The 15,898-nt window shown below is 40.4% G+C and overlaps 1 protein-coding gene across 1 annotated transcript in view; it reads right to left on the bottom strand.

Moving 5' to 3' along the window:
* Positions 1–15,898, bottom strand: part of pigk (phosphatidylinositol glycan anchor biosynthesis, class K) — a 29,773-nt gene that overhangs the window by 8,921 nt on the left and 4,954 nt on the right. The window contains exons 7-10 of the mRNA XM_023410915.2: positions 15,533–15,650; positions 13,942–14,052; positions 12,069–12,241; positions 5,544–5,619 (exon numbers count right to left, since the gene is read on the bottom strand). Of these exons, the coding sequence (XP_023266683.1) occupies positions 5,544–5,619; positions 12,069–12,241; positions 13,942–14,052; positions 15,533–15,650 (478 nt within the window). The remainder of the gene's footprint in view (positions 1–5,543; positions 5,620–12,068; positions 12,242–13,941; positions 14,053–15,532; positions 15,651–15,898) is intronic.

Genomic DNA, 15,898 nt, shown 5'->3' with positions numbered 1-15,898 from the left:
CAAATTCTTTTTTTTTTTTTTTTTAAGTGATTTTCTTCAAATGTTAATACACCGTTATTTTTGCTTACATCAAATTTTAAAAAAAAAAGAAGAAAAAAAAAAACTCTTTATGAAAGGATCCCTGTGAGTGGCCTACAGTGAGTATTATATACACTGAGCAGGACATTTTACACTTGAAAAATAAACTTGTCATTACTCTCCGGTGGACAAACTACATAATGTTGACACTGTTTGTAAATGCCATAAAACACACAAGGGGAAGCAGGTGTGCGTCTATTGCACTGAAATTCAGTTTTTGCAGGAAAAAAATTGACTAAATGGAAAAAGGCGAAAGAATCAGCTGTGATGTTTACGGTGGATTTTATTTATCATATTTGTCAGCCCATCGAAAAAAAAAAAGAATCAATACATGATGTGATTCTTTTGCCGGACTGCCCCCTTTTTTCCACCATTGAGCTCAAGGCTCGTCTCCTAAGCGTCACATTTCTCCAAAAACTTACTATCTGCTCACACTGGCCTGGTTGATTATAGTGTAAAACAGTGTAAAAGAAATTGCTAGTTCAAAGTTTCTATAGTCCAAGGCAGCATCTTCAAATTGCTTGTTTTTGTCCGACCAACAACCTAAAAAGTGTGTAAATTACCGTCACACAAAATATAGAAAAAGCAAACACTCACATTTAAAAAATGTAACAAGCAAATGTTTGAAATTTTAGCTTGATAAATAACTTCAGAATGTGGGAAATTAACATTTTAGATAGTTATAAATGTATTGAGTGTTATCATAATTGTTGAAAATGAATTCCTCATCAACCAACTGATTAAATGACTGATTGATACAGCTCAGAATTGTATGAGTATGTGTAGCCTTGGATAGAAATCAGGGCCACAAAAAAAAAATAAATAAATAAAAAATTAAATATTAAATAAGCAAGAAATTTCTGCCGTTATCTGCCGGCAAACATGTATGAGAGTTTTGATGTTTAAAAAAAAAAAAACACACACACACACACACACACACACACACACACACACACACACACACACACACACACACACACAAAATGAAAAGAATGCTGCTTCTTCCGACAGAGAAAAGCAGACATGAAGGAGGTAGATGAGGAACAGCTGAGCAAAAAAGAAGCAAGATTGTGCTGACCTTCACTGACAGAACCATTCACATCTCACTGCCGAGGACAGGGACCTACACCCGAGCAGACGCACACGCTTTGTGTTGCGTATTCAATTCACCAGTAAAATCAATTAACAGCTACCCATCTGATTGATTGAAGCTAATTAACATGGCCATGGAGGATGCTAATGGTCGTTGAGGGAGGTCTGAAACGCCCTGGTACTCCAAGGTCAAAACTGCAGCAAATCTACGTTGTGCAGAGCCAGATGACAGAACAGCAGCTATTGTATGCTGCCAAGACACTCCACTGTACTGCCTTGACATTCAAGCCCTCAGCAAGTGCTGGGACAATGAAAGCGGTGTGAAGAGTATTCTCTCATAAGGTATGTTTTGCTTTTGTAGAAGATATTATTTGTAACTTTAGAGCAGCAAAGCAAATTCTAATTGATATTTGATTAAATGGAGGCAGCTTGTCAGAGTGGGTTGGGACTGTTATCCACGGATCCCAACATCTAGTTTTGATAAGAGTCATTGTCGCAGCCTGAGTGAGGGGAACAGGGATTTGGCGAGGGATGGGAGGGAGGCAAAGCATTAATTTTCACTGTTTCCATTTTCAATTCTCTGGAGCCATATGGTGTGGCGTCAAGCTGGAAAAAGAACAAATAACAATTTGACGCCAGAGACCAGGACTCACAGCAGTGAGGGAGGCAAAAAAAAAATACACACGAGACTAAAAGAAAAAAAAAAAGAAAAGAAAAGAAAATAGAGAGCTCCTTCTAGTTATTTCCAGAACTGAACATATTGTGATTAGGCTTTGGCAACGTGATGAGATGCGTGAGGTTGGAAACAGAAGGTGGCAGGAAGAGGGGACTCACCCTGTCACCACTAGCAAGACAACTGCCAACAGTGACAGGGCATTAATCAACTCCTCACAATACACACTTCCACATACACAATGGGGGGAAGTTTGTATACAGATGCCATACAGCACAGCCTTATATATCCACTGTCAGTCACTCTGACGACTTTTTTTTTTTCTTATTTACAAGGCGTCAGCTGGTCTACTCGCAAATGGAAAAATGGTTTTTCTTAGAAGATAGAGTACAGTGAGAAGATTTGTTTTTTGTTGGTGGCACAACTGATTTCAGCTTCAGACAACTTGGGAATATTTCAGACATCAAATCTTATGAGATACAATCACATCTAGTTCTTCAGATGAGTGCATCTGATCAGCGACAACAAAGGGGCGCCGCCACAGAAATCTCATATCTCTACCTCAGAGTGCTGAATCCAATATGACAGCTAATCAAAAGCAGGACAGCTGTCAATAGACTTTATGGACATTGGTAATTCTGCAGCAGTGCAGATGGACTACGGTGAGGGGGAGCAAGATGACTCAGTCTATCAGGACTCCCATCTTCGACCCAGCAGGAGAGCTGGCCGATAATCGAAATCTCTGGCAGGGGTCGTCGGGTTGACGAGTGTGTTTGTGTGTTGTACGTGTGGGTGCATTTAAAAAGCGAGAGAGAAATACAGCAAAAGGACGTATGAATATGAATAGACAGAGAGGGGTGAAAAAAGAAAAGATCGAGCCAAGATATGAAGCCAAGTAGCAGACGGCAGAGGCTTAATGGTGTGTGTTTGTGTGCGCGAGCGTTTGAGCTTCCAATAGTGTGATTGCTTCTACATATTGAAAATTATAGAAATAGTTTATGGGGCGCTCTTATGGAAGCAACGGGCAGCAGATCAGAAAGCGGTCTGTGTTTTGCTAGGCTTCTGAGGCAGTCCACAGCTAATTTCCCAGAGTGCCGCTGTGTGGAGACCCCATTCTGTTTCCCATCACGATACTCAATAAGTATCTGACAGGGCTCAGACCTGTGGTCAGCTTTGTTTCTCTGGGCCAAATGACTGTGACTTCTTTGTTCACACTAAAGTCGATGTCAGCCGGCAATGTGTCCAGCAGCAGGAGCCGAGGAGCTTTGTTTTTTGGTTTTTATTTTTCTCCACTTACTTAGTTCAGCTCCATCTGACCTTTGCTATCAACACCAATAGTTTAGTATCCAACTACACACAGAAGACGAATATCATTTTAAAATCAAACGTCTGCAACTCCAACTCCACTGTGACCGAGATGTGAACCAGCTCTATTGCAAATGGATCTGCCCTAAACAAACGGACTAATTTTTTGCAGCTTCATTTGATGCCCCCGTCTCTGCTTAGTTATGAGAAACAGCCATGGTATCACTGTACCTCTTTTTGGAGAAGTGGTGTCTATTGTTCTGGAAACAAACCCCACAAAGCAGCTGCTCTGATCCTCCGCTTTGGCTTTAAAATCTCAAAGCTCGATTTGACACTTGGCATTACTTCAGCTACTGAAATTATTTGGCATCGGTTTAAGCATACAAAGTGAGAGATGCCCAACTGTCACATTTTCCGCAGCAAAAATACCTTGTTAAATAGTCTGCTTTTGTTCTAATTTTGAAATCATAATCCTTAGGAGGCACTGCAAGATGACATACCACAAGGTTTAGACAGTGCACCTACAGCTAAGGCCAATTTACACTGTATGGGGGATGCAATGCTTGAATGTTAACAACTGTTATGACAATGACAAGGTCACTCCTACTTAGCTTTGAATATGAACAAAAAATGTGAGGAATGAGCTATCTCAGAGACAGACACACAGAGACGGCCAGTAAAGAGAAAGACTTGGCCTGTAGAACCTTGTTTTACCAATGCGTCAGTCACCAGGATCTGTCCCGGCATGCCCATTGGCCATTCCAACTGTGGCTCTTGTACTAACGGCAAAACCAACATACTGTGATCCATTGGTGTAATCCTGCCGGAGGGCACCAGAACGACCAACTAATGTAAGCAAACTTGCCGCTGGTTAAATAACCTTCGAAATGAGCCACAACCACGTGACGCACGTACACTCATGCATGTGCGTCATAGATGTGCTCCGGTACTTACACAAATAGCATTCCTCCTCTGGTTACCGAGGACGGTTTCTTTCGCGTGCGCTTCGTCAACCCCAAGGTTTGGGGTAGGTTTGACAAAGCATTTTAACAAACATGCTGGGCACAGAGCCGGTGAGCTTTCCAAACATTATATCTAGGTTTCACCCAAGCAGTCACAAATTCCCAGATGCTTAAACCACAGCCCAGATCAGCAGCTGGTCTGCTCACCTCTGCATCAGACTCAAAGCGGCAGCTCAGGTTCCCAGATCACGTTATGCTAAGTTTGTTGAGGCGAAACGTGATGCGATCATCAGCTACTCCTTGTAGAGATGACAGTTCCCCGTGAGGACCATATGGAAGAGGCACATGTGCGGAAGCAGTCCATGTAACAGGAAGGCGCACTGTGAGCCCATTGAAGTAGGGCTGCCCGCTAACTGTGCAAGGTCTACACTTGGGACTGCAAAAAGTAAAGCCATCAAATCCAACATGGAGGCTGCAGAGAGAACTTCCAGATGGCTTTGGATCAGGAGTGATCCACAGCCACTGTCTAATCAACTCTGGCTGGATCACCTGAGCAAAAGTGTATGATGAAGAAGGACCCAAAACATCCGATGCCCTCAGAAACATCACTGAGGATGTGTGCCAGTGACAAGGAAGTCATTTTTTAATCACTATGGAGTTTAATAAACACTTCTCCACACTATAGCAGCAAAAACTGATTACCATGAGCTTGACAAACTTAGTAGCTATTGCAGGGATATTGGTGTTTATAAAGTATGGGTTTCTCAGAGCCGCATCCCAAAAGTAAGTAACAATAATGACTGCTGTTGCCTGTGGCAGAGATTGATGTGACTTTGTTACTTTTTGTAGGCACAAGTTGAAATGGAAGTGTAGAAATACCATTTTTAATAGGCTCATAGTAGAAAATCTTACAAGAGTGATACATGACCCGAGACCAGCTATTCTAAATGCAGAGCACATGTTGTAAAGGTGGAATAAGGAGGAATAGGTGTTCATTTGTGAAGGTCGCCCGCCTGAGAGCCACAATCCATTTGAGAATGAGATGAATGCACAATTCCTCGCCACAATCATGCCTATCCATTCTTCTGGATTTCACGGTGGCCCCTCCACACCGAGACCAGAAGGCACTTGCATTTCACACTTGGAGTTGTCACCATGGAAACGGCACAAAGACATCTGTTGGTGGATGTTGTACATAACTTTCTGTTCTGTGTCCAAATTAAGGGTGAGCATGGACACACTTCAAAAAATGAAAACACTGGATCCCCAAATAAATGGCTGCAAACACATGACACAAAAGATGACAAAAAAAACTCAATGTTCTATCATTTCTTAAGGTGGATGTCAGAACTGCCTGGATTATATCAACTTGGGCCTGTTCATGTGGCCTTGAGAGTCCTCAACTTATCCTGGGGTTTTTGTTGGTCTCTTACCTGATGGATGATCTCAGAAACTGGCAGCTGGTCTGCATATGAGTGCATCTCTTTTTGCAGCTCTCCATTCACAGCACTGAAAGACAACAAACACAAACACACAAACACACACACACACACACACACACACACACACACACACACACACACACACACACACAAAACAGCCGTCTTTTAGCATTTATTTGAAGTAAGTAAATTGCACTTTGGAAACATCAAGCTTTTGTTGTGTGAGACACCATTACCCAGTGATGAAGAAAAGCTGTCGGGGAGAGGAACAGACTCCAGTGTCTCTGTTGGCAGTGTGTGTGTAGCAGAGGTGTGCGTGATTGACATATCGTTTCAGAGCCAAGTCAATGATATGCAGCGCAAATTGATGCAAATGAACCCTTTTTTTTTTTCCTCTTAATGAATGAAAAAAAAAATCATCTTGAGGAACATTGACAGTCAAAATCCTCTTGTTCGTGGATGGAGCCATTTTATATCACTCCAGAACTCATAAGGACAAAACAAATGAAAAAGAAAAACATACAAAACACATTTCTCAAGTAAAACACCATCTAAAAATCTATCTCCGAGCAATCCACTCACCACCTTTTTATTTTAATGATTTTAGAAGTGTTAGGAGAGCTCCAAGTTCCCAGGCCCCCTGTCCTATCCACAGTGCACTCAGCACTTCAGTTAGTTTTTCTAAAGACCATCATCAATGCAGCCATCCCTGAAAGTTAGAAGGAGTTGCAGGGTCAACTTCAATACTCACACAAGGTTGTTGTTAAATTTGTTGTACAAGTAAAAAAACTCAGATACAGCTAATGTTTGTTGTTAATGCTACACAGTGGCATCGGCTCTCCACAGCGTCTCATTCACACCCACGAGTGCTCTCTTCTTCTCTTGGATTTTCTTACACAAAAGAAATACAAGTGAAACTTTGACTGTGAAGTGTGCTCACTTTGAGTTTTGCTGTGTTGCACTAAATCACCTGAATCCAGAAAAACTAGAGAATTCTGCACAAGCGCGAGGAAAAAGCACAAATGAAAAAAGCTGAGTTATTTAATGTAGGGCAGCGAGAGAATTTAATTTGCTCAAAATCTGCACAGACACAGGAACTTAATGGACAGAAAATCCAACAAAAGGCTTCGAATAACAGTTAATCTGGATTGCAACAGGTTTCAAACTTGGAGCTCTTCCTCAGGCAGAAAATGTTCCTGAGTCAGTCTGTAACATGGTTATGATATACAGTCTCAGGTCTTATCTCGCACAGTAAGTACGAGGGTATTTTAGTCTGGCAGGTGGTAAGCTTGAGCTTTGTAACAGACTTTGATAAACATAAAACAAAAACATTAAAGAAAACAACGAAAGGAAACAAAAATCATTGGGTTGTGGAGGAAATCACATTGTAGCATTTGTTCTTGGGAGTTGTAGTTTTCTGCATCTGCCGCCAGAATGTAGCGACTAAAGAGCCATATGTTAGTGAGAGAAAGGTTAAAGATTTTACAGTGATTAGTTGTTGTAAGTGTTTACTGAATCTGCAGAGGCATCATTTCAGAAAAAAAAAACTACACATACACGCCATTGGACAACTTTGCTGTGTGTATCCCTGTAACCAAGGCCAGTGTAATGTCAGGACAAAACTCTGCTCAGTTTTAAGAGAAAAGATGGGCCTGTGCCGTTAGAAAAGCTGTCCCTTAACCACATTGTTCTTGGTAACCTTGTGGCAAGTGATGAATAGACATTAGCTAATGTGAGACAAGTTGTATTAAAACTGCTGTTATCCACAAAAAAAAAAAAAAAAACCTATTAAAACCCATCAATGAGCCACACTGTTACTTTTTGTTCTGTTGTTTGTTCACTGTAATGAAGGAACATGTCACCAGAGGCACCATTGTTTATTCCCTCATATACTGTCCTGTTGCTGTAAATACGCACTGATTTTACCGTTACTGTTTTAGTAACATTAGCTAAAGAATAAAAAAATATGTTCCATGTATATAATAGAAAATGAATCAGCCTTTTCCAGAAATGAAAGTACATGTTCGTGACCCATTCTTTTTTTTTTTTAAAGATCCTCAGTAGGAATGAATGGCTTTAGGGAGAAGAGCAACAGACAGTCTGGGAGGTTGGACAGTATTGAGACTGACAAGACCTGGCTTTGGTCTTTTCATGGGATAGATTGACAAGAACAAAAATATCAAATAATGCCAGCCTTATCCCTTAAAGCTACAGTGGCAAGGTGTTTCTTATCAGCATAAATCACAAATGGGGTTTGAATATGAAAAGTACAATACAGAAATATGTCCAGCTCTGGCTGCCACCGACTGATTTACTTGACCACAGCATTACTTTCTTAAATCTTTCAGATGTTTACTTTTGTGTTCTTGTAGGTTTACCACTGAAGCATGCAACTGAACCAGCTTCCTGAACTCTATCAGGGCTTCAACAAAAACACATAGGACAAACAAAAAAAAATGCATAAAAACAAGGAAACAAAACTGTCAAATGACATTATATCTCTCAGTTCAAACACTTCTCAAACCCGTTGCAACTGTGTCGATCCACCAACTTGCCACAATTGCCGTGGGCAGTTTTGAAATGCTTGTGTGCCTCCATGAAAGACAGTTTGTCTCCAACATCACAGTCTGATACAGAGTCAGAGAGAAGAGTCTCAGCTAAAGGTCACAGTTGAGTGGAGGCTGTTTTTGGATAATCAAAGAAAGTTCAGGTCAGACAGTTGCTGACAAAGTGGGCCATATCCCCCAGTGAGCCACCATGGCTCTCCTCCAACCACTTGCTGAGTGAAGCAACCTGTTCTCCTTTTTCTTTTTTGTCCCTTTCTTCTCTCTAAGTTACTTTGTGCTCAACATTTGTTGCTCTCTTGCTCTTCCTTCTTTAACTTCCTGTCTTCATTCCTTTCTATTCAACTCCATTTCTCTGCCCCTCTCTCTTCCCAACACGAGTATGTGGTACGGCAGAAGTTGTTCTGACAGACAGGAACACAGACCGAAGAAAACAGGCCGGGCTGGCTGGCAGCGAGAACATCTCCTGCTGAGCCCCTCTATGGGCCCCCAGCTCTTTCTGCCACTAGAAACATGTCACCGAGGGCAACGATGGTTCACCGCTCCCGCCCCTTCACCCCCTTTCACTTAGCACAAGACATGAGGTCAAATTCAATTCAAACCACTTTCCACTTTATTTTCCATGAAGAGATTTTTTGGAGTGGATTTCTGAATCCACTTAGCTGATTCTAAATGTAACTGCACCTCCCCACCTCCAGCTCTGGTATCACTGCTGTCTCTAGCTGCCATCTTAAGGTCAAACAAATTTCCTTTTAACATCTGCTCTGCTAATGGCCAAAGCAGTTTTTGCAGACTATCCAGTGCTGCAGGTCACAAATTAGATTACATTTACTTTATGACTCAATGGGATGTGAACTCCGCTTTAATTTGGTACTTGTAATTATCCTGGGAGTGGTGTGACCCCCAAGAAGACATGTTTTGGTCAACAACCACCTAACGCTGGAAGTACGTAACTGCACAATGTCATTACACTGTTAAGCCAATGTATAATGAAGAGGATAGAGGGGGGTCCTTAAAAATGTCCTCTCCATCAAGTGCAATCCACTTAATGGAAGAGCCTGTTCTGAGGAAAAATGGCCATTTAGAAATGGGTGAGAGGAGAAGAGAGAATAAGAGAGCGACCGAGGAGGGTGAGCCAGAGAATTAGTAAGAGACAGGCATGCACACACACATGTACCCATCTTCTCTAAATATCCTCCACCACTTGTCTGAGTGGCCAAATGAGCTGACAAAAGTGGATTAAAGCAGCACTATATTTAATAACAGAGGACATTTGTGGGAACACACAGAGCTCGCTACAACCCATTTTCAAGTCTTATGAAATGCTATTATTTAACTTTATGAGTGGCATCCAGACAGAGGTCTCATAAAAATCCTGTCTCTTTTTTTTGAAATGATCCAGATGTGCTGGCAAAGGGTGTCCTCAATAGTTTTCTTCTATAATATGTCAGACAATAGTGAAGAGTGACCATTTTCATTCCTCAGAGGCTAATCTGATGTATTGTAATGTAACTGTTTCTTACATCTGACCATTAGTCTAAAACCCAATTATATTCAGTTTACTATCAAATCCTCACATTTACGAAGCTGTATGAAAAAGTATGAATTTTTTCCTTTGAAAAATGAATGAATGGATGATTATTAAATAAATTAGTTGCCAGTTAATTTTCTATCAATCTATCATTCCATTAATTGACTTAAACATTTCATCACTACCTTCAAGTGACTTTAATCCTGAGCACTCCTGTGATGTTTCACTCCATACCCCAATTATAACTACAGCCCCAATTACCTTTATTACTCGGCACACTTATTGATCTTTCCAATTCTTTAAATCCAGAGAGACCGATTTGTATTTTTAAAAAAAGCACCTCTTCGTTTCTGTGCATAAAGCTGGATTTTCTGTTGCTGAAATTCATCAGCTCATCGCACAATTTCAGTTTTGTATGACTACTAAAAAGTAAATTTCATTTTCGACCCATTTTTTCGCGACTGATTGTCATTGTACAGCCTATCTGCTGTTACTATGTATAATATTATACACTATCAACACTTTTACCTTACAATCACCAGTTCTTGCATTCAGAAAGAGCCTTTGAGTAGTGTGCAACTGTCTGTGCAAATAATCCAATTTACGGGTAAATGACTTAATAATGCTAATATTAATGAAAACATTAAACTACATTATTTGATAAGCCCAGTGGTGATGAAGGTCATGATTTTCTCAAAGAATATTCTTGTGTACAATGTCTTGCAATTTGCCCAGGGCAAAAATTCTGGCCTATGAGAAGCACAACAAATCCCTCATTACCCCCTGTCATATTAATCTTGTCTGAATGGGGCTAAAGAAACACTAATTATTAGACTACCTAATATGTTTGAACTTTCACAACAGTGTTTTTTTAATCAGGAGTAGAGAGATGCTACTATTGCTTCGGTGCATCACTAAACTTTAACTCCATTAAACATCAAATGAATCAGGGGATTGCTGCTTTCTTACATCAGAATTGGAGATAAAACGTCTCTCTAGGACTGAATTGGGGCAACAGCCAGCTCAATAACACTGGTGCTGTGTTTCTGTGTTGCATGGGGGATCAGCAAACCGAATGTGTTGGCCTTAATCAATAATAAAGTGATAGGGGAAGTTGTGTGCAATGACTAACTAGCCTAAGGCCAAAACAGCCGATGACTAAATTTGGTATGGCAATTGCCTCTAATTACTAATTAGCAGTCAACCGCATTAGATTCTTTGACTATAATACCTCCCAGTGGTTCAATTAAAGCCCAGCTTAATGAAATTAACAGGAGTGGGGGGAGGGTAATCGTGAATAAAGTTTTAATTTCTCCCACATCTGTTTGTAGAGCACCTAAATCTATTCGTTACCCACAGCTTAATGAGCCAATATAAGGAGGACTGTTTGCATTTTAGTGCATTAGCTGTGTGTTTCCAAAAACTCCTGGTTATGGGATTAGTGCAACTGTCTGAGAGAGCAAACAATATGTCACAAGGCACAGTGAACACTGAGCAGGTGATGTTAAAGAGTTTGATACTACAGCCATCTTGTGGTCGAGGCCATGTATCACAACAAGAGGTAATTCGGATGCATGTAGTCCTGCTGATCACAAGGTAGCGCCAGAGATAATCAATCACAAAAACTGCTGCTCTCTCAGTGGCACTTAAGAAGAGTGACTGATTTGTAGCCTGAAGAGCCTGTAGCCTTGTCTTTATGTGACAGTGTTGTGAAGTAAAGCTTTATTAACATCAGTAAATACTATCTGAATGAGCTGTACTATTACGTCAAACACAGATGTCACCTACAAGGTAGTCATAGCGACATCCTCAATGTGGTTTACTCTCCCGGTAACGGGCCACTCAAAACATCATTAGTAGAAAAATCAATATGACTAATGAGAGATGTTCTAAACAGAAATCGAAGCCTAGTTAGTTTGGAACCAAACATAGAACAAATGTGGCCCACAGCACTTCAATTAAAACAAAAGGAGGACGACCTCAATTAAGGCTTTTACATCCAGGCTGCCCCTAATCCACCTAGAAAAAAAAAATCACTTCCCTCTAGAGCTAAATCTACAAAAGCTCTTTGCCAAGCTTATTATTTGCACTTAAAAATGATTAAAGCAAGGGGAAATCCAGTACGCAATTTCCACATTTCAAAAGGAAGGTTTTTGACTCTTGAGATTCAAATGTAGAAACTTTTTGTCAAGCCTTGTTGAGGGTGGCAGATTGTTACAGATGCCTGTCCCTGCCAAGTCAAGGTTTCTTAGGGTTAGTGTTCTAAACAGAGCTTGACAACTCTGCTCAAACGGTATGTCGAGATCACATTGCTATTTAACAGATCTGGCCTTCCATCAGAGGCTACTACTCATATTTTAATTATGAAGTGGTGGGTGAAAACATTCTACTAATGACAACAAATAAATTAATTCATCTTACTTCTCTTCCAATTGCTCGATGGGATTAGTCAGGTTGATAGTCTCCATGGTGATCTCCACTTTGCGGACGCTACCAAAGAAATCTGTGATGAGGACACTTCCTGGGTCCCTCAGGAACAGGTCGGTACGGTGGCCCGGAGTGGACACGCATTGACTCTTGGGACACACTTTGAACTGGGAAAGCAGAGAAACCACAAATGGTGCATTAGGAATACACAGCTTATTGCAACAGATAGTGTGAACACAAAAAACTACGCAAAAGTTAGGGGCTCCAACAAAAACAATTATATGTTTTTATTTGTAATTATATACAAATATTAATACTGTAGATATCTACTAATGCTGCTTTGAGGAGGTTAAGCTAAAAGGTCAGAGTAGGTCTCTTTTAATACTCAGACAATAGTAAATAGTTTGTCATCTCCTTTTAATACCACTAATAGTGAGTTGCAACCTGTAGCCAGCTGCTTCAAGTCAGAACTGCAGTGGGAGCTGTTAAAATACGTGACAATGAGTGGAGAAGATTAGAGGCATAAAGCCTGACATTTGTGCATGTCATCATCATTTACAAATCTTTTGGTGCCTGGCATGTAACCACTTGTGGATTAATCCTCTTAAGTGTGTGATTCATCAGTGTGTTGTCCGACTGGGTTCTTCATTTGAACAGAGAAATAAAATCATTAAACCGAGGTGAACATTATCTCTATCGGCCAAACAGACTTGAAAAACACACAATTGCTAAAGGATTTTGTAGGGAAGGTGGAGGCAATCTGAGTATCATCAAAGGGGTGAGCCTTTGCAGCCCAGATTAAAAAAAGAAAAACTTGGTGGGCTTGTCAGAGAAATCCATAGCATTGATCCTTAAATCTACCAACTAGCACAGGAACAAAGACAGCATCTTCAAAAACAGGAAAATTAAAAAAAGAATACTAATTGATTGAAGCTGAACTGCGTCCCTGAGTAAGGATTTGAGGTGTTCTGATTGTAACTCCAGGTGAGGTAAGGTGGGGTAGGTGGTGGGGATGATGAGTGGTCCCTGGGGCCAGTGGATCTCTGCAGGAGTGTAAAAGATGAAAAGGGAGGTGCTGCTGAGATTGAGGCATGGCCTGGAGCAGCATGCACTCACCATCTCCGCCATTATGTGTTAAAGGCCAACAACCTTAACACAGTATCAGACATTCTGTTTTAAGTGCAGAGTCCTGTGTGACTTTCATCTGGCTCCTTTAGGATGAGAAACCTTATAATGCGAAACAGACAAGAAGGGCAGAGCAGGACAGACACTGTCTCACTGTGGTAGAGGTAAAAAAAAAAAGTCTCCCTTCCACAGTCCTGCATTAATAATTGCTGTACTCTATTGCTGCAACTAATGAGTATTCTATAATGATTTTTTTTCTCCTGATTAATCAAATGATTGTTTAATCTGTAAAATGTCAAAATCTAGAAATAATACAGTTTCTTAAAGCCCAAAGCGATGTATTAAAACATTTCATTTACCATGACATAAAACAGAAATGCAGCACCTGTGAAATTTGGTATTTTGCTTAATAAATGATTCAGTCAATTATATTTGATTATCAAAACTGTTGTCAATTAAGTTTCAGTCAAAGATTAGTGCATGTGATCCAATTATAACGATTTATTGAGCACAAATACAAAACATTTATTTTTCTTTGTTTACATCATTAATATAACTTGGATATCTTTGGTTTTGGACTGTTGGTTAAACAAAAATTAAAAAGGTGTCATCTTGGGCTCTGGGGAACTAAATAATGACTAACTGATAATGAGAATGAACGTCAGCTGCAGCTTTATGGTACACATGAACTCTCTGATGACGCTAGGTAAAAGAAAAGGAACACAAGCACACACATCCTCACCAGGTCATTCATGTTGGTTTTGCTCGCAGGATGGATGTCCTCCAGGAACTCCAGCAGGTAGAAGGTGTAACGGTCCATCAAATGGACTCCGATGGCCAAATCTGGCTGGTGCTAGAAAGAGATGGGTTTAAAAAAAAAAAAGACTTGAGAATAAGAATATTAAATATCCAACAGCATATTGTCAGCACAGGTGCATTGATGGCATTATTAGTTTTGTTTCAAAACTCATGACAAGGAAAACAGTTATGTGCCTCAACCACAAATACTTCATTAAAGCTTCTGAACAAACACAGATATTCCAAATATTGTTTTTACTGTATATAAGGAATTACGTCAGTGACAGGTTGCCATAATGAGTAACGGCCATCACATTAAAGCACAGAGTGGTCTTATCTTTTAATGCTCTCTAGAACAGTGCTTTTATATTCATTTACAGTCATGCTTCTGGCCACCTGGAAAATCTAAGTCCAATATTCACTCTCTACCAACTCCTGGGGGAAATATGTGGCTCTCTAGCTGCTAATTGCTCCACTATGTTCACCAGCTAGTCACCAAAACTGTCTGCCGTTTGGTGCTGAGCAGGCAGTGTACAGTGAGCTTTTTTTGCTCACGCAGTGAGAGCAGCGAAGCTGAGCCAAAACAGCAACGTTGTGAGCCGGACAGCTAAACAGTGAGCCGAGACTCGTTCTGTGTAAAGGCTCTGTAAAGTCAAGGGGAGCTGCAGATTCAGGTGATAATTCTCTGTAGGTCTGGTTCATCAATACTAGCAACCCTTGCCACACGTTTGATACATTGTTATATAAAAAAAAAAAAAAAAAAAGAGTTGAAAGAAGACGCAATTATTTGTCTTTAAAATGACCCAGCTGAAGCAAATTTAAACTTATTCCAAAAGATTGTATATAAAGTACCAAAGAATTGTTAGTGAACAAAATAAATGAAGTTCGAAATCACTCCCTCATTCACTAATGGAAACATAATATACAATCAATTGTGAGCAGTGAATTGAGATTTCGCACATGTCGCATTACATTACTCGTTTCATTCTAGTGTCGAATTTTTGAAGGCACTATGTCATGAATACCTTTACAAAAAATCCATAATTCAGACACTCAGAAAGACCAAGGGTAATTGTGGTGAACTATAGTAAATGAGGAGTGACTTATAAACGTATTTATGAATGTATTTATGAAACATGTTCATGTAGAAACTGAACAATATAACTCACTATTCATTTGACCCTTTGCTGTTGTTGTTATTGTGCTAAAAGACTTATAAAGGTTAAGGCTCCACGTCCTCACCAGTTGACGATTCAAGTGGAAGACATGGAAGTGAAAGAGCAGCACTGTCTTGTGTCGCAGTGTAGATTTCGTCCTAGTATTAATAGAATAATAAGGACGATCACACTGCTATGATCGTAATAATAAACCTGGCACTTCATCTTTGGAGAGGGTAAGTTTGTCTTACGGAGTGAATCACTCAAGCTTGGTCTTCAGCTGCAGTGTGCTATCAAACCTCACAGCTTATTAGAAAACCTGACAAACTGATTGATGATTTTTCATTTATCTCGTCCTCATGAGGGCAGGTAACTCACCGACAGGGAGTCTTCTCCAACTTGACTGCTGGCCAGAGCCATGAGGTTCGGAGAGTAGAACCTCTCATACATGGAGGCACCCTGACAGGTGTCAATGATGAAGAGCAGCTCATTGTACCTGGAGACACACAGACACAGACACAGACACAGACAGGATTATGTACATTCTCAAACAAAACAGATGAGAGAATCCACAGCGGGCATAATATTCATCCATTTGTTTGAATAAACTCCAGTGTCACACAAACCCTCTCAACATCTTTCATGCTGCAGTTGCCATGGTGACCAAGAAAAACCAACAGCTCCATTCAGCTCCTCTTACACACCCACACACACCCACACATAGTTTCACCCCCCCACCCCACC

The sequence above is a fragment of the Seriola lalandi genome, unplaced genomic scaffold, assembly GCF_002814215.2.
Source record: "Seriola lalandi dorsalis isolate HSWRI2012SDOR001 ecotype SW California unplaced genomic scaffold, Sedor1 jcf7180002054441, whole genome shotgun sequence".
Lineage (NCBI taxonomy): Eukaryota > Metazoa > Chordata > Actinopteri > Carangiformes > Carangidae > Seriola > Seriola lalandi.
This window is presented reverse-complemented; position numbering and strand designations above follow the sequence as displayed.